The sequence below is a fragment of the Sciurus vulgaris genome (genome assembly GCF_902686455.1).
Source record: "Sciurus vulgaris genome assembly, chromosome: 2".
NCBI lineage: Eukaryota > Metazoa > Chordata > Mammalia > Rodentia > Sciuridae > Sciurus > Sciurus vulgaris.
In genome coordinates, this window is record NC_136462.1 from 127460213 (window position 1) to 127484666 (window position 24454).

The window sequence follows — 24454 nt, forward strand, 5'->3', positions numbered from 1 at the left end:
AGAGGTTAGCTGCAATGTTAGAAGCAATAAGATTAGGAACTACAAAACAGGAAGACAAACAATGTGAAGAGAAGATAGCTAAAAGGTTCTCCAAGAAGATTTTGAAATTGTATGAGGGCATGATAGTTTGTGTCAGTGAGGCTACAATTGGAAGATTATACTCTGTGGACCCATGTAAAGTGAAAGCAAGAACCATTTGAAGGTAAAGATTCATCAGAAGCTGGGCTGCCTACAAAATTTGTGGGGCCAGCTACAAAATAAAACATATCAGCCTCCTTACTCAAAAGTTAAGAACGTGAAGACAGAGACATCAGAGCATTGAAGCCCTTGGGGCCCTTGTCTGTGCATGAAACACACATCCTGCCACCCATTAGTCTCTGACCTCTCAAAGTCACATCCTCTCTCCAGTGCCTGAGTGCAAATGTCCCTAGAAAGGCTGCAAGTCGAGTCTTATGGGCACTGAGTCAGAAGCATAAGTGGCCCCTGATGTGGTGAGCAGCAGCACCCAGGAACATGAAGGGAAGTAAGAGCTGGCTGTTCCAGAAGAATCTGGAGAGGATGGGTACTTACATCCACTTGCAGAGGACAGGGGAGGAAATGGAGGAGATACAGAGATAGCAGGAACTATGAGGAGCAGGACCCTGCTCTTTGGATCATGGTCAGGCCTTACATTTGTCTACCTAGAGGTTATAACCACAAGAGTTTATATCATGATTACAGCATTTAATCCCCTATCTCTCTGGGGAGAGATTTAAATTTAAAGCAAATTTCAGATGGTCATTTTAGAGGAAGAAATCTTTCTTTTTAGTGGAGAATTACAAAGCCTGCTCTCCCTCAGGGAGCTGACAGATGTTAGGATTTCAAGGTTCTGTGTGATTAGTGACAATAGCAGTCTCAGGGGACTGAAACCTGCATGTGTTTCTCCTACAGCTAAGCTCTTCATACTGATGAGGACTAGGTGAAAGAATGGAGAGAAGTGGTAACCCCAGTCGCCCTGCCAGCCATCCCTGTCGAGGGTCCAAGATCTGGCTCCTTAGGCTGCAGGCTCCTTAGCTCTCAGCCTGTGTTCTCCAGCAAGGACCAGTCAAAAGCCCTGTCTCTGAACATAATTATGTCCAGGCATCTGCTCACAAGGACTCCTGTGGCCTTGGCACTTGGAGTTAAAAAATGTTTCTCCAAAGATTCTGATGTCCACCTGGTTCAGGTCCAGAGGTTCTGGATCAGAGGGTGGGCTAACCTGGAAACCATGCTGATGCCACCTCATAGGAAGAGAGAAATTGGGCCTCCATGCCCTCACCAGAGGAAATTAGCACATGAACAACATAAATTCTACTTCTGGGGGCAGTGCAAGTGGAGTTCTTAGGCCGGACAGTGCAGACATAGTCTGTGGGTACTGGCACACCCATCCCTTCCCGGCCAGGGATCCTCCCTGGTACCTCCTCCCAAGCTGGACAGCACAGAGCAGCCCTCCCTCATTGACTGTTATGACTTTACCAGATGCAAACAAGTTATTCTCAATACATTTGCTCAGACCCCTGTTCATTTGATTCTCTTATTTTCTGTAATTCAGTTATTTCACAAATTAAATTCCTATCTGGATTCAAAACATTAACAAAATGATTTCCAATTAGAACCTAATAGATCCAAATAAAGACAAAGTACACAATTAAAGGTTGTCTCCTAGACAGAGGTAATTCATCGTAACTCCACTTTTAGCTCAGAAATAGATTCACAAGGCCTCTCCCAGATCAGCAAAGTCAGTAGGAGCCCAAGAGCAAGTACAATATCATTTTCATCTCATGTTGCTTAAAGCAGAGCCTCACCATAACTCTGAGAAGCTAAAACTTGACTGTTTTAGGGATGTTTGCAAAGTACAAATTTGAAAGCCTTATAAGTGTACACTGACCAACATGTGCCAAGAATTGAAAATTCCTGTTCTCTTATTCAACAAACAGAATGTTGACACAAGGGGAACTGACTGCCCTTGTCTTTTGGCTAAAGTTTTTCACATAGGCAGATAAATGAGAAATAAGAATCATGAACACATATCTGATTTTTATAATTAATTATAATATGACCCCAGGGCTCCCTCTAAGCCAGACTGTGGGCACATCTTTTTAATCAAAATGACAGTCAGTGCCCAAGAATGGCAGTAATGAAGGAACTGAGTCTCAAATACTTCAGTGACTCTACTGATAATTATGGGCCCTGTGGGGGTAATATGTAGTTTTAGAACAAGGCAAAAGTGCATCCCTGAGCTTTTTATATTCTTAAGTAATGTAACCAGCACAAGACTGCAGAGTCTCACTGAATACGAAAACACATGATTGGAAAGTTCCTTTGGAACACTGCAGCCTGACTATACTCAGTGTTGGGTTTTAAATGAATGTGTGGTATGCTTATCTCTAGAGAGGAAGGGATCATGAAAAATTATGCATCAACCAGCTAAGTAAGCCACTGATAACATATGGTCCCATGGAAGACATTATCTTACATCGTCTTTCACTGTCTCAGGGTGTTAAGAAGAGAGTCACCAAAAAAAAATTTTTTTAAATAAGTAATAAAATCTACAAAGCAAGAAATAAATGTAGACCACAATAACACGTTCACTTGGATATTATTTTGCCTGAAAATGTTAAATTACTCATAATTATTGGAGGGCTGCACATGTTTCTATTCTATATTCAAAAGGAGAAAGTTGGACAACACAAGATTTCTCTTCCACTCTAAGACCAGCATGATATTTTAAAGGCATGCAACAATTTTCAGATCTCCAAAAACATACCTCATATATTCAAGAGTATGAAATACCAACACACTGTGACTTTGAAACTAGAGTTCACTGAATGTGCTACTAATATATTAAAAAGCAAAAGAATGTGAAAGATCAGCTTTTCCCTGCAACATGGAGCTGTGAACAAAGATGAAAGAGGCAGGAGGGTGTATACATAAGATGATAAGGATGGACAAGATTAACCACTCAGTGTGCAGAGACTGATCACACAGACTAGGAGGATTGTGGCTGTTTTCATGTTGGAGAATATAGGACTGAATGGGGAGACACTGAGAATGTAGAAATAATTTTTAAAAGATATAAGAACTCAATAGCAGCCCTTTCTATTCCCCATTCCTTTCTCATGATGCTCCCCTCTGAACCTGGGGCACTCTACTGTTCTCACGTCTAAGTCTACTGCCTCCTTTGGCATAGCAAACACAATTAGCTTCCAGGGAGACTGAAACAGTTTTCCAAAGTTAGCCAGGGTTTCTCCATGCATATAGGGTTAATTGGCCTATTGGTGCACTCCGTTTTGCTGCAAAGTGAATCAGTCTAGGAAGCCAAGACAAGTACACGTGTACACATGAGTATGAGCCATGTTCTCATGACACTTGGCTCCTTGTCTCTGAAAATTTGCCAGAAATTCTGATATCATATGCTCTATGAGGACTAAGTGAGATAATACATGAAAACTGTTTAATGCACATTGGAAACTTGGTAAATGCTTGTTCCTTTCTCTTTCTTCTTCACTGAATGTGCATCTGTTTTTGATAAAGTGAAGTAGCACTGTTGCTGACATCCTCTGATATCTAGCAATTTCAGCAGATTTATGGTTTTGTGCTTTAGTGGAAAGCTGCTTAAATTGATTGTTGCCAAAGCATATATCATTTCATTCATTCTAGATAATTTATCTTGCAGTAGACACTAGGAGCACTCCAAAAAGAGAAAATGGATGAAGAGACCCTACTAGGCTGTGTGCAAACTAATAATGATGAAGCATAAATAACTAACTTTCCACAGTTTTTCCCCTGTTCAGACCAATGGGATTTTACCCTTGTTGGGGTTTCTGGGGTGCACCCTGCTCACCCACCAAAAGGCTTTTACATCCACCATTTCTTTTTGTTGAGGGGGCCCTGAACATACCATTACCTGGCTGACCTCTGCTCATTACTACAGAACTCACAAGTTCCTCAATGAACACTCCAGTGACCTCTGACCTCAATCAGGTCCTGCAGAACACACTTTCATTCTACTTCCACAAATGACTCATCTCAACCTCCATAATCATCTATTTTGGTGTCTGTGAATTAATGATTAGTGTAACTTCTAGGCTTTATCACCTTGGTTTCAGAGACCATGTCTCACTTTTCTCTTGGAAGAGGGACTGGCACAAAGCAGATGTGTGATCCTTACCTTCTAAAACAGCTCCCAAATATCTCCCCCACATAGTATTCAGTTCTCAGGTATATGCTCATGTGTGGGCTGGCACTGGTGGTATGCTCCTAATAAACAATATGGCCAAAGTGAAGAAATGTCACTTCCCAGCTTAAATTCTAAACACAAGTTTGAATTGTCCTCCAAAGTTCATGCGTTATATACTATATCACCAATATAGCAGTACTGAGAGGTAGTGCCTCTAAGAGGTGATCAGTTAGTAGGGCTCTGCCTACATGATTAGATTAATATTTTTTATCTCAGGATGGTTTAATTATCAATGGAGCAGGTTGCTGATAAAAAGATGAGTATACCCAAAGGACTTAAAATCAACATACTACAGTAACGCAGCCACATCAATGTTTATAGCAGCTCAATTCACCATAGCTAAAATATGGAACCAATCTAGATGCCCTTCAACAGATGAATGGAGACACATTTATATTTATATATATATATATATATATATATATATATATATATATAAAGTGGAGCATTACTCAGCTTTAAAGAATAAAATTATGGCATTTGTTGGTAAATGGATGGAGTTAGAGAATATCATGCTAAGCGAAATAAGCCAAAACCAAAAAACCAAAGGCCAAATGTTTTCCTGATATGTGGATGCTAATTCACAATAAGCAGGGGTGGAATAGGGAAGAATAGTTACTTTATATTTGGTAGAGGGGAGCGAAGGGAGGGGAGAGGCGGGGGTAAAGGGGTAGGAATGATAGTAGAGTGAAACAGACATTATTACCTAATGTACATACATGACTGCATGAGTATTGTGATCCTACACAATGTATAATCAGAAAAATGAGAGATTACACTCCATTTATGTATGATCTATCAAAATATATAAATGCATTCTACTATCATGTGCAACTAATTAGACCAAATAAAAAAACATTTTTTAAAAAAGATGAGTTTGACCCCTTCTACTTCCCCACCCAACTCTCTCTGCTTTTCTCTCTCTCCTACACTTGAGTTTACTCTTTTGCCCTTCTGTTTTCTGCCATGGAATGACTCAACAAGAAGGTCCTAGTTATATGCAGTCTCATTGGCCTTGGAATTTCCAGATCCAGAACTGTAAGAAGGAAATCTCCATCTTTATAAATCATCCAGTCTCAAGTATTTTGTCAAAGCAGCATAAAACAGGCTGACATTTGCCTTTCCTCTACCCTCCCTTTCTCTCTCTGATAAAACCATCTGCCTTGTGGGGAGGCTCATGAGGCATGAACCAAAGGAGGCCAAATAAGTCCAACTGGGAACTGAGGCTCTTAGTCCAACAGTCTAGGAGGAACTCATTCTGCCAACAGCCATATGAGCAAAGCTGGAAGTAGCTTCTCCCCATATCCAGCCTTGAGATGACAACACACTCAGCCTTGTCTGCAGGTTAGGAGAGACTTTGGAACACAGGAGCCAGTCAAACCATACTGGAATTCCCGGCTACATAAGCTGTGAGATAAGAAATGTTTAAGGTCAAGGATATGCTAATTACCTGATTTGATCATTATACAATGTATACATATATGAAAACATCACAATGTGCCCCATATATACTTATAACTAAGGGGAAAACAGTGGCTATGTTCTAACTTGTAAGAAAATTAAATGTCCCGACAAATTTGATCTAATCAACAATTCTGCCTGGGCCTTGCTAAGGAAGGCTTCACTAGAGAGTTAGTGAATCATATAATTGGATGAAAAAGATGGAAATAGTTTCACCAGGCAGAGAAGAGCTTCCAGACAGTGAAAGGTAGGTTAAGATGTAAAAAAGAAAAAAAATGTAGTTATTGAGCAAGGGTCAATAACTAAGGGTCAGTCCTTGAGCCAGTGGCCAGTGGTACAGCTGCAAGGTGTCTGCCCTTGACAGCATACAACACAAAGGCACCAGAAATTCTATAGACAGGAAGGTGATAATGATTCTCTGGTAAGCATCTGGCACACATCTCCCAGGGCTTTAGTCACATCATCCTAGCCTAAAGTGAAAAGGAAGGTCTTCTCAGAGGAGGTCAGCCTGACTTAGGGCTGGAAGACCATGATCATCCTGCTGAACATTTAGGTGCAGCAATAGCCAAGGGAGAAAAGTTCCAAGTGCATCGTGGAGAGCCTGATACCCATGGCACAGAGTCTGAAGCTGACTGCAAGTACCAATAGCATTGAAAAACAAGAAAAATGGCTATAAGGAGTGGCCAAGAGCCCCAGGATGAGGAAAGCTCCTGAAGTGCCACACCAAGACTCAGTGTTGTGTCAGATGAGGTGGAATGGGAGTGAAGGAACCAGGGACAGTACCCAAGGCAGGTGAACTGGCTGTGACCAAAGGATCAGGTACATGAAATGGGCAAATGGGCATCCCCTGGGAGATATTGTTAATCAGAAGGCTGGCAGGCTCACTTTGCTCACTCTGGGAAGTGACATGGCAAACAAGTCAAGAAGGGATGGAGAGCTGGTTGTGGTGGCACATACCTGTAATCCCTGTGGCTCAGGAAGCTGAGGCAGGTGGACCGTGAGTTCAAAGCCAGTCTCAGCAACTCAGCAAGACCCTAAGTAAATTAGCGAGAACCTGCCTCTTAAAAAAAAATAACCAAAAGTGCCAGGGATGTGGCTCAGTGGTTAAGTGACCCTGGGTTCAATCCCTTGTACCAAAAAAAAAAAAAAAAAAAAAAAAACATTAAAAAGGAGAAATGGAGAATTTAGATGAATCTAAATTCAGGGAGCAGCAGGAGGGGCTGTAGCATTCCAGCACAAAGATTTGCATATGTGTCACCTGGCCAGCACACCTGGGGACACGGCACACACAGAAAGTAGAAACACTATCAAAGATGATTCCAAATGTCTATTGCTTTGCTTTGTTTTTCATTAATTTTATTTTTGATTGACATGCAATATTTGTACATATTTATGATGTCACTTTGTTTTGATTAGCTGATTTGGTAAATGAGCTTGCTGTTAAAAATAAGGAAACCAAGAAGTAAAAGTTTACTTAAAAGAATGACTTACAATGTTCAGTTAAAAATCTGTAACCTCACAAAGGATCAAGAACCCTCTCCTCAAGCAACAGGGTCTTGCTGGTCAATTTCATTAGGCCAGCATTATTCAGAACAATTTCAGAAGAACGAAGGGGAACTGACTTTGCATGGTCACTTTTTATCTCATGTAAATTCCTTTCCAGTGCTTAAAACTTAATTGCTTTCCTAATTTAAATGTCTTTCTCAAAATCTCTAACTTATAACTTTGCAGTCAAGCTGGGGAGGGGGTGGGGAAGGGAAAGAAAGAAGCCACTATATTAATACTTTCTTTGATAACTCCAATTCATTTTCAATTTCTGGTAGAGTTCAAGTCTTTAGACTGCAGTATTATGAAAGAGAAGGTTGGGGCTGATTAGAGTCAAGAAACAAAAGGTAAGTGACTGCAAATCATTGGCAAAACTAATTGTTGGTAGGAAATTTTTAAAGTTTCTTAAATATTAGAAAATCAAATTTCCCTTTTGTGTCACAGATTCCCAGAATCATAGGTCATTGGCCTTGGAAGAGACTAGGGATACCACCATATGTGCAAATTTCTTCTCCCAGCAACCAACCCTCCAACATTTTGGTTTCCCTGATTCACCCCCCCAGTGACCTGGTAGCAGTCAGCTCTGCCTTATGGAAGGAAATATACAAATCCTGCCTATAAGGTCCAGTTGTTTGATCTGTTCAGCTTGGTCCTCTTGTAGAATTTCAAGGGCTCTTCAGTGGACTACAGGTAGTAGGCAGGAGGTATGTGTAGATGGAAGCTTAGCAGTCCAGCACCTCTTACTTCCCTGAGAGTATTGGGTGCACCAAATGGAAATGTATCCACTAGGATCCACCTTCCTGGAACACTTGCCTAACCTTAATAGGCTCAGTCCTTCTCTGCTGTCCCAAGCTGTGGAACACCATGAAGTGCTTAGACATGGGCAGTGGGGCAGCTGTATGGTCAAAGCAGAGATGATAAAGGCAAGATAAAGAAGACAGGGAATGAAGTGAAGGTGGCAGACTGGAAATGGGAAAAGCATCTCAGTGAGGAAGAATTTTCTAGAAGTTATTGATAAAATAAGAAGTTTCTGATGTGAGTAGCTAAATAATTCCAAGGGAGCTCCACAGTCAGATTTCAAGGGCATTATTTAACAACCAATGCATCATCAATGGCAGCCCCTCAGGGATAGATATGAGGGGCGACTCTTCTTCATACCTATAAGAATTGCTATATACTTAAAACAGGCCTGGAGTATATAGTTCTGCCCTTTAAGAATGCAGAAAGCTGACAGAAAAAAAATTCCAGGCTTCCCTGACAGTAGCAGAGCACTGTTACTAAACATTGGATCTCACTTAGTATTGAGTTGGAAAGTGGATTTAGTATGCTCAGTGTTGTGAAGGGCTACTTTTGATGTCTTCAAATCTTTATTATGGAACTTGAGGCTACTGGATTCAGTTTCCTTCTGGTGCAGTGATTGCTTATACACAACCACTGAGCCGCAAGCAGGGACTGGGGCCACTTCCATGGTGCTGACCAACAAGACAGTGGTACCCAATTGTGAGAACATTTTCCCTCCTGTACCTTCCTCTCTTATTCAACAGGAGATTCCCAACATTTCTGGAACAGGCAAGCCTCATGGTCCAGCTCCCCTATCCTGTTCTCAGTATAGAGAATATTCTCTGCTTAGCCAAACATCGGTCAGGCTTCTAAACTTTCTACTACAACAACCTGTCCACTTTCTTGTGAAATGCAATTTTAGGAAAGACCATTACTAAATCTGTTCAGCAAGAATTTTCTACCTTCAACCCACAATCACCCTCGATATCTGATCACCGTCAATATCTGATTCTCATTCTCCACTCTTGGTATCTGATCACCCTGGTCTGACTTCAGCAGGAGTCTGGGTAGGCTGGTTCCACTAGAATTCTCCCCAGACTTGAGGTTTCCTGTTAGTAATATTCCACCCACTGACTGCTGCTTCCTGGCACTCCAACCTCACTTTTCTCTGTGGTTATGTGGAATGGGGCTCAGTTCTACACTGGGATCACCTTTTCCCCTTGCAATAGTCCTGAATAAAATGTGCCTTCACCACTTTCTCTATTATTTGCTCTGGACACTGACAAGTGTTTTTCCTCCAAAAGGAGGAGGGTAAGAGACATGGCGCTGGTGTCCAGAGACTACAACTTTTCAGAACAGTTACTAAATAAGGTATAGGAGAACCGTCATCAAGAATCACTGAAGTATGATTTTTCTTGTTGACTTTTACCTCCTTTTTACAAGAGTCTCCAAGATTGTTTAAAATTCCAGGAATTGCATGTGTGTATATGTATACCCACACAAATATACATATAAATATACATAAATGTCATATACATGTGTGTATATGTATATATATGTGTATATATGTATATATGTATACATATGTGTATGTATAGGTATATACATATATGTGTGTGTGTGTGTGTGTGTGTGTGTGTGTGTGTGTGTGTATCATATTGCTTGAGACCACCATAGCGGTCTCAAGTCATATTTATTTTTCACATATTTATTTTTATTTCAACAGTTGCTGATAGAAGGAGCATACTCAGTGGAGGTGGTGGATAGACTTCTGGGAGGAAAAGAAAAGGCACCAATGTGAACCCTGAAGAGTAAATAAAGTATGTACAGAAAGAAAACTGAAGAGTTTGCAATAATTTATTGTGCATTTTAAAATAGCCAAAGGAGGATTTTTAATGTTCCCATCACAAAGATTTAATGAATATCTGAGGTAATGGATGTGCTAATTACCAGGATCTGATTCCTACACTACTATGTGTATTAAAACAACACACAACATCCCAAAAATATACACAATTATGTGTCAATTTGTGATATTTTAAAATAGGCTTTTTGTCTGCATGTTTGTAGGTAAAATATTATACATGTGACTGTTTTCCTACTGTTCTCTTGGTGTATATTTTAAGAGTATAAGCCTTAAGGGCAAAAACAAAAATAAAAATCTTCTGAAACTTTAAAAAAAAAGTTTATATATTTCCTGTGATCTTCTACCTTTATTATATGCAAGATTTCACAAATAGTCTATATCAATGTTTTCATTCTATTCCATTTTATTTAGTTATTAATACTCTGACTTTATATTTTCATTAAATATTCAATGCCTGATTAAAAAAATATATATACATTTTTAAACTCAAAGTAGAAAATGGAAAGAAGAAAGAAAGAAAAACTAGAGGGTCATTCTAGAAGGGTGTGGAATGAGAAAGGCATGTATGGGAAAGTGGCATCTGGGGAAAGGCTGGGGGATGGCTGTGCGTCAAACACCATGCATGGCGGGGTGGACACTGAAAGGCAGGATGAGGTGCACTGCAGAAGAGCCCCGGTGCAAGCGAAGGAGCCCCCGCTCCACAGGCACCTGGGAGCTCCCAGGGCTTTTGAGCAAAGGGGCAATGAACTCAGACCCAGCTGCTGGATGGTAACTGTGCACTTCTATGAAGGTTTTATGAGAGAAGAGCAGATGAGGAAGATAAAAAGCTAAACACAATGTAAGCCTGACAAGGGAGCAGAAAAGAATTAAAGATACTGAGCAAATAACTCTTTGAATAAAATTCCAAGGGTTTACTGTGTCATTAGGAGATAAATTCCAAAGCCTGCAGTGGTTGCCTGAAACTTCAGATAGTACCAAACCCTATAATTTAATGCCATTTCCATCTTAACTAAACACTTATCTTGTCCTGCCACTGTAACATTTGCAGTTTGAAGTACAACAGCAAAACTAATATGAACTTATTTTTTTCCACAGATAGAAGATTCATTCTTACCATAGATCTTAGTTGCTTCAATATATGATTTTGCCTTTTTTTTTTTTTTAAAATTTAGTAGCGAACTTCGGCCTTTTCACTTAAAGGAAGCACTTTACAGCTTCTCTTTTGTATGTTTGAATGACCAGTATAATTATTCTTGTGTTTCAGGTACATTAGTAAGTAAAATAAAAGTTATTTAAACACAAGCACTGTGACACCAAGAGTCATTCTGATATCCAAGATGGCTACTAAGAAACTAATGGGCAGGTAGATATACAGCAGGGAAACACTGGACAAAAGGGTAATTCACATCCAGGGTGGGATGGAGTGGGATGGCATGAGATTTCATCACACTACTCATCGACAACTTGAAATTTACAACTTGTGGAGTATTCATTTTTTAAGTTTTCCATTTGATATTTTCAGACCTTTGTTGACTAAAGTAATTGAATCTCAGAAAAATGAGACCTCAAGTGTGGGAGGTACTGTATTGAAGGGAAGGAAAGCAGCAGGCAGCAAAGGGAATGAAGAGCAAACCAAAGCAGGTAGAAGGCAAGACACTGGGAGTCAGAGATTGTGAGTACCAACAGCTCCACATGAGCATGAGGAGACATGAAGGGACAAGTGAGGTTGTCACTCTTCCCAAAGGCTACTTGGAAAAAAGGACATGCCTTTCCAGACTGCAGGTGGGGTAGAGATGTTTGCTCCATCATGTTTCACATGGAAGAGAGGTGTTTCACTCCTTTTCTAGAATTATTTTTTCCCTCACTCATTCTTTGCCAACATTTTTGTACCCAAGCTCATCCTATATTGACATCACAAAGACACCTCATTCCCTCCTGCACCTACCCTCTACCCTCTGTTTTTAACCCCTTTAAGACAGACTCTCATAGTCCTGAATGGCCACACTGTATTTCTCACACTACCCCTCAGCTCCTGTGAGAGCGCGGGATCCTGGAGAACATGTGGTTCTTACTTCTAAAGCATGACATTTCTCAGTGTGGTTTCTGCAGCTACTCCTGGTCTGAAGACCATTCTGTTGATCCTAACATGAGGACCAGGTAAAGACACTGGTGTCCAAGAGTGGTCAGCACAGAGAAGAGAGTATGTAGCACCAAGGCTAGAGGAGTCAGCTCACCTGCAATGAGACCAGGAGAGATGATGATCCCCTTGACCTTGAAGTCCATTTCCTTAGAAGACTGCGTGAGCTTGGAGAGTGTTAAGACCTTAGCATAAAATGCCATGACTGAGCCTGAGCCCCTGGGCAAAGTGATGTGTTGGTGATACCCTGTCAGGTGGCTTCTGCATATTTCAGAAAATTCCTGACTATTCAGTGTAAGTTATTTCTGTTATTCTCAACTTAGAATGATCTTTGTGGTCATTTGTATGAAGATGATCAAGTTGTTAGATGCTTTGGTAGGTAAATAGTCCTGAGTCACTGCACCATAACCGCAAAGAAAAACATATTCAGTGAACATACTTTGGAACTGTGGCATCATTTCCAGAATCCTAAATCATCCTAGAAGTTTGAACTGACTGAATCACATAGGCACACACTCCTTGCTTTCTTCCATTTTACACAATGTGGCTAGATCTTCCCTTCCAACTTGTGCAGTGAGGCAAGGCACACACTCACACACTCCTATCTAGTTAAAAAATGTCTAGCATGGACACATGCCTCACATGGTACAGGCTGCAGGTGTTATGAGAGACACAAAGACGAAATGACAGTCTTTGACTCTGGGTCTCTAAAACCTAAATTCAAAGGATAAAGGTGTATACTTCCACATGACCCAAGTATTTAGTGCTCTCTGCCTGACATTGTTCAAATGCCAGAATGTATTAGTGGAAAAAGATGACCGTGGACCTGTCTTCCAAAACTTACCCCTTAAATACCACCCACATCCCAAGTCCATTATGCTGTTTCTCATCCCAAACAGCTTCCTACCTCCCTCCATCGATCCATGCTCCCCCACCCATCAACTAGAAGTCAGCTCTAAGTCATACATCCCTGTTAGATTGGGGAGAAAGAGAAAATCACAAATTCATGCCCTGGAGGATCTCCAATTCTCATAGCAGAAACAGATCTGAATACAAATACTTATCAGTCATGTGCAGCATCCTCGTCCCTCTGATGCTGTGATTTAGGGGTGTATGGTGCTTATCTTGACATAGGGGATTCACGACCCATGAAAATTTCACTATAAATATGAAGTGGGGTACAGAAGCTAGCAGGGTTGATGACAGCGAGTCTCTCCCTGAAAGGCATGGCCACTCTTTTCTCCATAAGCCCCTCTCAGGTCACATCTTATATTTAACCCAACACACCCTGATCACTTCAGAGTACATGAATAGCTTTGCTTCTCAGAATGAGAATTTCAGAAATTATTATTGATACCCCTGAACCAGCCAGTGGTAAAGCTAGACCCTGGATTCATGTCCTACTTCTGCTTACCCTCTGAAGGCAGGTCTCAGGTTCTTGATTATTAAGTTTGAAGGTAATCCCCAACCATACAGCTTGCTATTGTGTGAATACTGTTATTTGCATCCCAATTCATGTCAGAACCTGGTACTCAACGGGATTGTATTAAAAGGTGGGGCCTTTGTGGAAGAGGTTAGGATATGAGGGTTCCATCCTCATGAATGGAATTGGTGGCCTTTTCACAGAGGTTGAAGGGAGCTCCTTGCCCCTTTGCCATGCAATGACACATAGACGGCACTGTGTTGGAAGCAGAGAGCAGGTCCTCACCAGACACTTCTAGAGTCTTGATCTTGGACTTCCCAGCATACCGTACTGTGAGAAATACATTTATGCTCTTTAGAGATAACAGTTTAAGATAGGTTATTAGGGCAGCCTGAACAGACTGAAACAGGGCTATTCTAATGGCAATGACAGAGTAGGGACCAGAACCTGACTGGGAGAACTCACAATATTGCTAAAGAGCTATACCAACAGGAACACCATGAGCTGCTCTGTGGCACCTGTCAATCACATCTGCCTGGAACCCTAAGTCCTGAGAAGGGAGCAAGGACGGGCAGCAAACCCCAGCCTCTTAGGCCAGCTGCCAGTCAATGCCATGTGGGATGTAGCAGTCTTTCATAAATGAAGAGAACTTGGACCTGGCATTAGTGCCAGGGTCACCGTAGTGAAGTACTACAAAGTGGGTAGCTCAGTGTCTCACAGGAGGCTGGATGTCCAGGATCCAGGTGTCAGCAGGGTAGTTTCTATTCGAGGGCCATGAGAAAACATCTGGTCCAGGCTGTCCTCTAGCTGGAGTGGCTGGTCAACTTGGGCATTTCCTGTCTTGTAGATGCCTCACCTCAATGGCTTCCATCCATCATGTTCATAGTGTTCTCCTCATTGTATATGTGTGTATGTGTGTGTGTGTGTGTCCAAATTCTCCCCTTTTGTAAGTTATATTGAAATAGGGCCCACCCTACTCCAGTATGACCTCATCTTAACCTAATCATAACTGTAACAACCCTGTATCTGAATGAAGTAGCATTCTAAGATACTGAGGGATACAACTTCAACATATGAATTGGGGGTGGGAGAGACATAATTTAACCTACAAAAGTCTCCACAGACAGGATTTCCAGATGTTGGCATAGTCTTGCCTCCAGAGAACTTTAAACTGATCTTTCAACTGTTTGCATACTCAGGATAAAGCATTATTTTTTAAAGGTAAACCACGTTACATAACTACTAGTTAGCACATTTCATGTGTTTTCCTCCTGAACCAAGAATAAAATGTAAAGATCCCACCATCTTCTGCAAAGCCCTCCTGTGATCTGGCACCTATAAACTCATATCTAGGCTCTCTCCTTCCCTCTTCTCCCTAATTCCCATGTAGGAAACCTTCATGGTGTGGTCATACCTACATGTTTAATTTAGATAGGTCATACCCATCTACTTGGAAATGTCCACAGTTTGAAATAACATTGTGCATACTTGGCATTTCAATGGCTTAAATCACAGGGGTTACGTCTTATAAAATGTTATGTTTTCATTTGTTCCATTCACTATTTTGTTCCCATTACCTGATTTAGCATCTGATCCATAGCAGAAGCTTAGTAATATTTATTGGATTAATGAACACTGTTAGGATGTGAGTCACCTTTGACTTCTCCCAATCCTTACTGCCTACATGTATTCAATCACGTCTTAGAAATTACATTTCTCCAATGCACACCCTCCTCTATAGTCCACCACCACTACTCAGATTCAGAACTCACCACTTCTCACACTGCAAATTCACAAAAATTCCTAGCATGTTTCCCTAACTTGGTCTTTGTATTCCCTACCATCATCATCCACAATGCTACCAGAGATATTTTTCTAAAAGATGCATGTGACTAATCACCTTTATGACTCTTGTCACCTGAATCAAGTCCTGAGCACAGAGCACCTCTCCGACTATGCTCCAATCTTACTGCTAGTGTGCACTCTGGCCAAAGCAAATTGCTACACTAGCTGGCCTATGCAAAGGTTTGCAGGAACCTCTTCACAGGTAAAATGGAAGCAATTCTGTCAATGTTTTCACAAGAAATCCAATCCATCAATCATACCTTTCAGGAAAATCTTTCTTTAATGCAACATAAGGATGTTCTTTACAGAAACACATAGTGTGAAGAATGAGAAATATCAATTGTCAAATATACAATTGAAATGGAAAAGTTTAAGATGAAAAAGTAAAATAAAAAGCTATTCCTACCTTTGAAAGAGTTTGTGCATGAGATGACTACAAACAAAGGTCAGCTGTTTTATTATCACGAATATCTCAGTATTCTTAAGTTGCTGAAAAGTTCACATCCATTTGTGCAGTGGACATGAGTGCCTGTTACAAAGTAGTATCTCTAATGGCATTTTCTATGAAATAGTGAGAAATTCCAAGACACCAAGAAGACAAAGAAAAGAGGAGATGTGATGTAAGTTTAAATTTCATCTTTTCTACATTTAAGACATACCCTTTAGAAGAACCCATGCTGATTTCTTTGTTCTTTTAGGGATGGAAAAGTGAGGGTGGTGGTCCTGTCATCTAGGTAGATGGTCTTTGAAATATGGCTTAAGCTTCAAAAGCCTTAGCTTCATCAACCTTAAATTTGGGTGATTATAGCAATGGTCTCTTAAATTTAATGTCAGGATTAAATTCTTGAAACACTGTGCTATGGTTTGGATCTTCAATATCCCACAAAGGCCATGTGTTAAAGGCATGGTCCCCAGGCTGTGCTGCTATTGGGAAGTGGTGGGCCTTTAAGAGGTAAGGCCTAGGGTGAGGAAGTTAGGTCATGCGGGTATCACTGAAAGAAAATTGGGATCCCAGACCCTTTCTCTCTTTGCTTCACAGCTGCCATGAGGTGAACAGACCTTTCCACTATTCACCGTGATATACCACACTGTCAGAAGCCTAAAGCAATGGGACCAAGTGACTAAGTTCTGAACACTCAGAAGCCATGAGCCAAAATAAACCTTTCCTCCTTTAAGTTGATTTATCACAGGTATTCTGTCCCAGAAATGGAACGCTAACACACAGTGGAAGCAGTGAATAAATATGAGTTCATATTTAAAGCAAGAAATATCCATCTATTAACTGAAGAAATGGTACACTAAAGACATGGATGGGGTATGGGTATGCAGAGTGTGTGTTCATTCATAGATATAGACTCCCAAAGGGGTATGCATGTGAGAGGCAGAGGGTAAAGATGATGCTTCATTCATTCATTCATTTGACAAGCATTAACAGGCCTCTGACTGGATCCTAGGGATAGTCAAGTGATCAAAAAGACACACAGGCTTTGAGTCAGGGTTCATGGTCAAATAAGCTTCTTAGGTTAAAAGGCCTTTCAAGGAGAGATTTTCTTGGAGGCTTTTTTTTGGTTTGTTTATTTGTTTTTGTTTGTTTGTTTGTTTGTTTGTTTGTTTCCTTTAGTTCCAGAGATCATTCCCACATGATTTGTGTGGCTCCTCCAGAATACTCCATTGATCTATGGAGCAACAAGCATACTTTAAATATTATTATTTCTATTGTTATTAGCATGGAAAGGGCTTTCCCTTTGGTAATAAAACACATCTTGAACATACATGTTTAGCATGAAAAAATATTATTTTTGATTTCTTAAAATAATATTAAAACTACATATGAGACCATCCTCTTGAACAACTGATAATGGACCAAGGTTATGTTCCTCTAAAGCCAATATTTCTAGAAGAAATGCATAATCAATTTCTATTAGTTTCTTTCAATGCATCGATATTCTCAGGGAAAAACAAGAAAGACTGATCCCTAGAAAACTCTTCTTAAATAACCTGAGGGTGGTTTGGGAGGTTCTCAAAGCAATAATATAAAAATTATTCAGTAAGTGTATTTCGGACTTTATTCTTGCCCCCAAATTACTCCTTGATAACTATTCAGAATTAAACCTTATTCCATATAAATTTAAAATTTCAAACTATTTATTGAAGAAATTGTCATTTCTTCAATATATGTTTTTTGCGGTTTAGTCAGGAATCAGTTGAATGTAGATACATAGGTTTATTTCTAGGATCTCTCTTTTATTCCCTTGGTCTGTGTGTGTTTTTATGCCAGTACCATGTTGTTTTGGTTACTATGGATCAATAGTATGTCTTTAAATCAGGGGTTGTGATGTCTCCAGTTCTGTTCTTTTTGTTCATGATTGCTGTGGCTATTTGGGATCTTTTGGACTTCCATATGAATTTTAGGATTATTTCTTCTAGTTTGATGAAGAATGTAGAATAGTGATTACTAGAGGTTGGGAGGAGTTATGGGGGGTGGATAAAGGGAGGTTGTATTTGATCAGTTCTCATTCTGTACATGCATTTAAATATCACTGAACCCCACTAATATGTTCAATTAACACGTTAATAAAAAAATAATTTTTAAAAAGTTTTTCAAAGGTTCAAAGTTTTGATGGCATAACTTATAGTACCCCAACACTCAACTAAGAAAATTAGAAAACCCAGATAAAATATGAGTTTAAAAGATACTTTTGAAAAAGCCAAAAACAGAGCAGGCAGGTTTATCAAAATAAACTCCAATTCCCATTGTTGCTTCTCCCCACAATTTGTCTCTTGTTGGCCTAGTGTACAATGTGAAGAAACTGGGCAGAGAGAAGCTGCTAAAGTGAAAAACCTAGTAGAGCTTGAGGCAAAAACTAGAGTTCAGTCAGAACAGGAGGGGTTATGATTTCAAAGAAAACAAGTGACAGAAAAGTGAGCCAAGATTACTGGTTCCCCCTTGATCCATTTACCGACAACTCTGTACAGAGTAAAAGGTTGAAAGCAAATGTAAAAATGACTAAAATGAGGAGCCAAATTTTATCCATTTTATAGCACTTAAATTGGGACCTCTGGGGAGCCAGAGAGGGAGAACCAGAGCCCAGCTGCACTTCAGCAACACAGATCAGACCTCCCGTAACAGCTCAGACCTCCAGAGAGGTGGGCAAACATCGCATAAAACCTCTACAAATTTTTATGACAATCAAAATCGCCAGGCATGTCAAGAAATGAAGCCGAGAAAGAAAATAGACAATAGAAATGGAATCAGAGCCCAAATACTGTAGTTATCAATTGGGAATTTAATGATTAATGTGTTTAATAAAACAGATTGCAAGGTGGAGAATCTAACCAGAAAACTGACATCTATTAGAATCAAATTAAAATTTGAGAGATGAAAAATACAGTCACTGAAATTAAGAGCTCAACTGATAGCTTTGACAAATCACTGGACTCAGATGAAGACTGATTTAGGATGCTGAAAGGAAGGTCCTAAGGCTTCCCAATGAGCCAATCAAGGAGGGCAAAGGGAAAGAAAGGATAGCACAAGCAGGGGAACAAAGGGGACATGGGAGAAATGTTTAACCTTCAAATTCTGAAGTCTCAGAACATGAGAAAAAGAAAATGGTGCTGATGCAATATTTTAAGAAATACTAGCTACTTCTTTGTGTTGGGGACATTCAAAATCATCTTGTATAGCTATTTTGAATTATCCAATGCACTAATGCTAAATATATTCATTCTAAGGTACAAACAGAACACCAGAATTATCCCTGTTATTTAACTGTAATAGTGTGTCCATTGCATCTTCCTGCTACTTGTCTCCCTTCTCATCTTCTTGATACTTGTCTCCCTTCCGCTGGCTCTGTTAATCACCATTCTACTCTTCTTTGAGTTCAACTTTTAAAAATCTCATGTAAGAGTGAGATCATGTGGTTATTTGCCTTTCTATACCTGGTTTATTTCACCTAACATAATGTCCGCCAGGTTCATATCACATCATTGCAAATGACTAATTTCAATCACTTTATGGCTGAATAACAGTTCATGATTTTTATTCACTCCTATGTTGACAAACACTTAGGCTGATTCCATATCTTGGCTATTAGAAATGTTCTCACCACAAAAAAATGGTAAATGTTGAAGTTCATGGATATGCTACTCACTCTTGTTTAATTATTACACAATGTACACATGAATTTAACATTATGTTGTACACCATAAGCATATGAAATTATTATGTGTAAATCAAAAATAAAAAAGAAATGATGAGCAACAGTGTCCAAACACCAATGAAAGGTATCAAACCACATAGGCAAAAACTGCTATGACCCTTCTTATGGAATAAATATGAAGAAAACCTAAAGAAAGTCAGTAGCACATTACATCAGCCAGCACTTCTTTTGGACTTTCCTGAAACTAATGCCTTCAGGAAAGCTCTACAAAGCAATAAATCATCCTTCAACAAGATCAACTCTTCTGAAATGGAGTTTACCTTCTACAGGCCTTAATAAGGGCATGACTGCCTGATGTAATTTCTTAAAGGTTTAAATAAAAGGGGAACAGAGCAGCAATGAGTTTGGCCTCACATTTTCCCCCATGACCCTTGTGGATGCACAATATCTCATAAGTTTTATATGTGAGGTTATGTATCATATAATGAAATTCTGGTGAAGTTTAACCTGTCCCCATGACTTACATAACCACCCATTAATTTGGGGGTAACACACATTATAGTTACATTGTGCTGACTCACCACCTGTCTTGGACTTCCTCAGTCTAGAGAAGCCACATATGGTATAATTCCAAATATGTAACATTCTGGAAAAACTATGAAGAATGTAAAAAGATTGGGTCTCACCATAGGTCAGGGGAAAAGAGGGATGAATAGGGAAAGCACGGAGGATTTGGGAGGCTATGAAAGTTTTCGGTATGATACTACAATGATGAACACATATCATAATCCTTTTGTTCAAATACACAGAGTATACAACACCAAGAGTGAACCCTAACATAAACTGTGGATTCTGAGAATTCTCTGTACATTCTATGCAAATTTTCTGTAAACCTAAAGCTTCCATAGAAAATAAAATCTACTAATTTAATGGTTCTCTAAAGGAAAAGCAATCCAAACAGTAGACTCATGCTGAGTCTTTTTCATCTCAAGGTCTTGGTTAAAGCAGCAGCTACACTGGTGCATACAGAGAGCTGCATTATCACCAGACTGACTGAAGAACAAGCCTGGGTTACCACCAAGTGGGTCATAATGAAATCCTTGTTCTGGACTCTTAATGAGTTTCAGTTAACTCAACAGGAAAAAGAATAGATTCCCCACTACGATCTATTGAAGACTAAATTAGATGAGACTGACAGCACAGACTAGATATCAGAGCACCAGTTTTCTTCTTTCTTTTCCTAAAAGGCTACTTAAAGTGGATATTCTCAAAAATAAACCCACAAGCTCCCCTGCATGCAGCTTAAGGACCCCTGCAGGGTCCTGAAACAGTTTGTGCACAATTTTGATGAGGAATTTTTGATGAGGAACATTTAGATATATTGTCATGACAAAGACAGAGGCTGCTATGAAAGCACTGTGCAAAAGAATATTCCCCTGGGCCCATCTCAACCTATTCTAATTTCCTCAATAACCAGCAAAAATGTGAACAACTGCAGGATAAACAAGACAATCAAAGTCAACCTATTCAACAATATTGAAATGAACCTTCATTTTCATTTAGCAGAAGAAAGGTCTGAAATTAAATCTTCAATCTTAATAATGTCAACAAAAAGCCAAACAGGGGAGAGGCAAAGAGGAAGAAAAAGTCCTTGCCTTCCCTAAGTTACTGATTGCTAAGTGGCTATTTTAGGAGAAAAGTCATTCATGCTATCAAACCCCAATACAAATTTACATCCTGAAAACATATACACATCTCTAAATGGTGCTTTTTCCTATAAACATTCTTTGAATGTTTTAGTATCTCTCACATTTTTCTGTTGTTTTATTGATGATTTGATACTCAATGCCCACTTACATAGTCAGTTGTCTACTTTTAAATCTTTATTGTTGGAAGGTCCATTTTGCTTTTAACCACTTTATATTCTTTTTAAATTATGTAATTTGGCTTCACAGATACGATGAGTACATGTGATGTGTTCCCCAACGTGAGAAGGCAGTCCTGTAACATTTTGACTTCCCAGCAAAGTGTTCTAAATGCAAAGGTAAGAAATTCTCATCCTTCAAGAGCCGGTGTGGAGGCCCGTGCCTCAGAAGGCCTTGGACACCTCCTGCAGGTCAGCAAGATATTCCCTCGTCTGGGTTGCTCAGCACTGAGCTTTACACCTGGCACCTAATGCATTTGTACATTTGCTTGGCCCAGAATAGAACTTCATTCATCTTATTTTACCTGCATCCATCATGGTGCCTATAACACAGTAGCAAATGTTTAGTGAATGAGCAAAGAGAGATACAGAGATTCACCCACAGAGAACGTAGAAATTATAAGTATAAATTATAAGTATAAATGTGTGTGTGTACACTAAACAAACCCTTGCCTTGCCCATGCTTTGCTGAGCTGAGGGGTATATCAGTAGTATATTATCTCTTCCTCATGAAATTAGATGCAGGAATGGCCTAGACAACCTCAGCTTTGCCAAGAATGGATAGTAAACATGCCACTATTTCCAAAGTAAAACACTTGCTATTGATCAGTTTGTCTACTGTTGCCTGGATAGCTGCTTTGGTTTCACGAAATTAAGGCAGCCGCATTCATTGGTCTACTCTTTTACTGCAGTAGAGTCACATTCTTGGAAGAAAAACATGGACTAAATGTTTCAAGACATTCAGGGCAATTTTTTTTTTAAATAAGGAGGTTAACTGAAAAAAGCTTTATGTTCCAATCCCTGTTAAAAAAAAAAAAAAAAAAAAAAAAAAAAAAAAACCTAATACAGGTAACTTGCTATATCTGTATAAGGATGTATATGTTGCTGAAGCCTAAGGATTTTTCTTTAGAGAAGGAGGGCTTAAAGTGCCTCAGGCCATTTTGATTAAGGACATCTTAGATGGAAGGGCAGGAGTTTAAGATCTCAACTCCTTGATGTCAACTGAATACCATTATGTGGTTGTTTTTTTTTTTTAAAGTGTGAAAGGAGGTTTGACCAGAGATTTTGCAGGAGTTGAATTAAGAATTAATCTCATAAAATATGATCTGCACATATCTAAGGTGGAAGTGGATTTGCACTTTTCCAAACACTGTGATCTGTTTTGGACAAACCTAAGGTCAAAGACCAAATCTTTGCCATGGCTTTAAGGCCTCAGTCTGAGAAGACAAGGGTGACACCCGCTGTGCCCACACCCTGGGCATTCCTTGGGACAATCTCTCCCCAATCGTGTCACACACTGTTATCCTGTTTTTTCACCAGGGACCTTCCCACACTATCCCAGCCAACAAACTTTCTCCTGTCAGTCAGGTTTCAGGTTGAGATGACCTCAGGGGAGAAGTGTGTTCTGTTCCTCCAACTTTCCTGTAGAGGGTGCCTAACTTTAGCAGAGTCCTTATCACATGAGGTTGATGGTCACACACTTGGCATCCTCCTCTGACACCTGTGATTTCCCAACGATTTCAGTACCAAAGCCTAATACTAAGCACAGAGTAGATCTCAAAGCTACAGGAAATCCCTACGCATACAAATGTGAGAATGCTTTGCTAAAATAATTTGGTAACTATACATTTACAGAGGTATCTTTCTTTTCACTGAAATGTGAACATGTAACAGCAAAAACATGTTACATATAAAGCTGCTGAATAAAATATGTGACAAACATAAGTAAATAAAAATCTGTAATAAGAAATAAATACATTAGGAAATGATTATTCTCATACAGTCAAATAAATACTTAACAGGACTGGGACTATGAGATTTGCAACTTGATTTTAATACAAAAGTCATCTATAGTCCATTGACTGTATAAAGTAATTCTCTTTTATTCATTTTACCTTTATGTTCCAATTTATTGATTGAGGTCATGCTTTTTAATTGGGTGAATGAACTCAGAGCTTAGCACATGATAAGCACACGCTATACCACTACACTATACCCCCAGCCCCAAGAATGGTTTTTGAAGGATTCACCCATGAGTATAATTTTACCCATAAATGGAACCTTCATCTCACCAAAGGAAAGAACACTTTTAAAATCTGGCAGTGCAATCTTGCTACTAATTGTGGAGGGTTTATTTCCATCCACAGAACACTGCAATGTAAAGAAGACAAGTGAGTTAGCATTTTGGATAGTCCCCTCTAGTCTCACACATCCCCCAGTTTGTGAAAAAATGTGCAGGAGTGAGCACAGGAAAGACCCCGGCATGGACTCTCCATGACATGACTTGGGGCTAGGAATCTAAGGACTGCTCCAGGAAACCTCTACATTCCTCACCGGTGGTACACATGGCCTGCAGCCTGAAACAGGAGGCTTGTATCTTATTTTCCAGCATATCAGCCCTTAGCTCAATTTGCTTATAAGTCTGTGGAAACACCCTCCTCAAGGAAAGCATATACTTGATCCCATACTGAAATAAATAAACAATGACATTTGATTTACTCTCAAACATTTCCCCAAAGACAAGAGTATAACTGGGTAATCCCCAATCCCTTCTTGAGAACACGTAAAGGTAGATCTCTTGGATCTTGTTAAAACCAAAAGTAACAAGCTGTCATTTAGAGTCACCCCTAACATTAAGAAGCTCAATTAAACCAATGATTGCAAAATTGCAAGTAATGCCCTCTGAAAATCTATGTGCTATAAAGGCCTGTGTGGAAAAGGAGACAGTGGGGACATTTATTAATCTTCAGAGCAATGTCTCACTGAATATTTAAACTACCAATAAATGCTATAGATTTAAGAAGTGAATTTTGAGTTTTAAATTTACATGGTAAATGTCAAACAGAAATCCACAATAAGAATGTAAACCAAAAGGAGTTCTATTGCCATCAGATCAGAAAATAAAATCTTCTTACCATGTTTATTGATGACACAGGACCAATGCTGTTAACATAAATGTCAACATCGATTACAGTCGGTTTTACTGTGGAGAAAAATACACATATGTTAATATTTCATGCTAGAAAGGAGAGGAGAGCACAATTCAACACCCCA

The 24454-nt window shown here is 39.6% G+C and overlaps 1 protein-coding gene across 1 annotated transcript in view; it reads right to left on the reverse strand.

Moving 5' to 3' along the window:
* The window catches only part of GABRG3 (gamma-aminobutyric acid type A receptor subunit gamma3), a 707345-nt gene that overhangs the window by 636559 nt on the left and 46332 nt on the right, over positions 1-24454 (reverse strand). The window contains exon 3 of the mRNA XM_079128443.1: positions 24316-24383. Coding sequence (XP_078984569.1) covers positions 24316-24383 — 68 coding nt within the window. The remainder of the gene's footprint in view (positions 1-24315; positions 24384-24454) is intronic.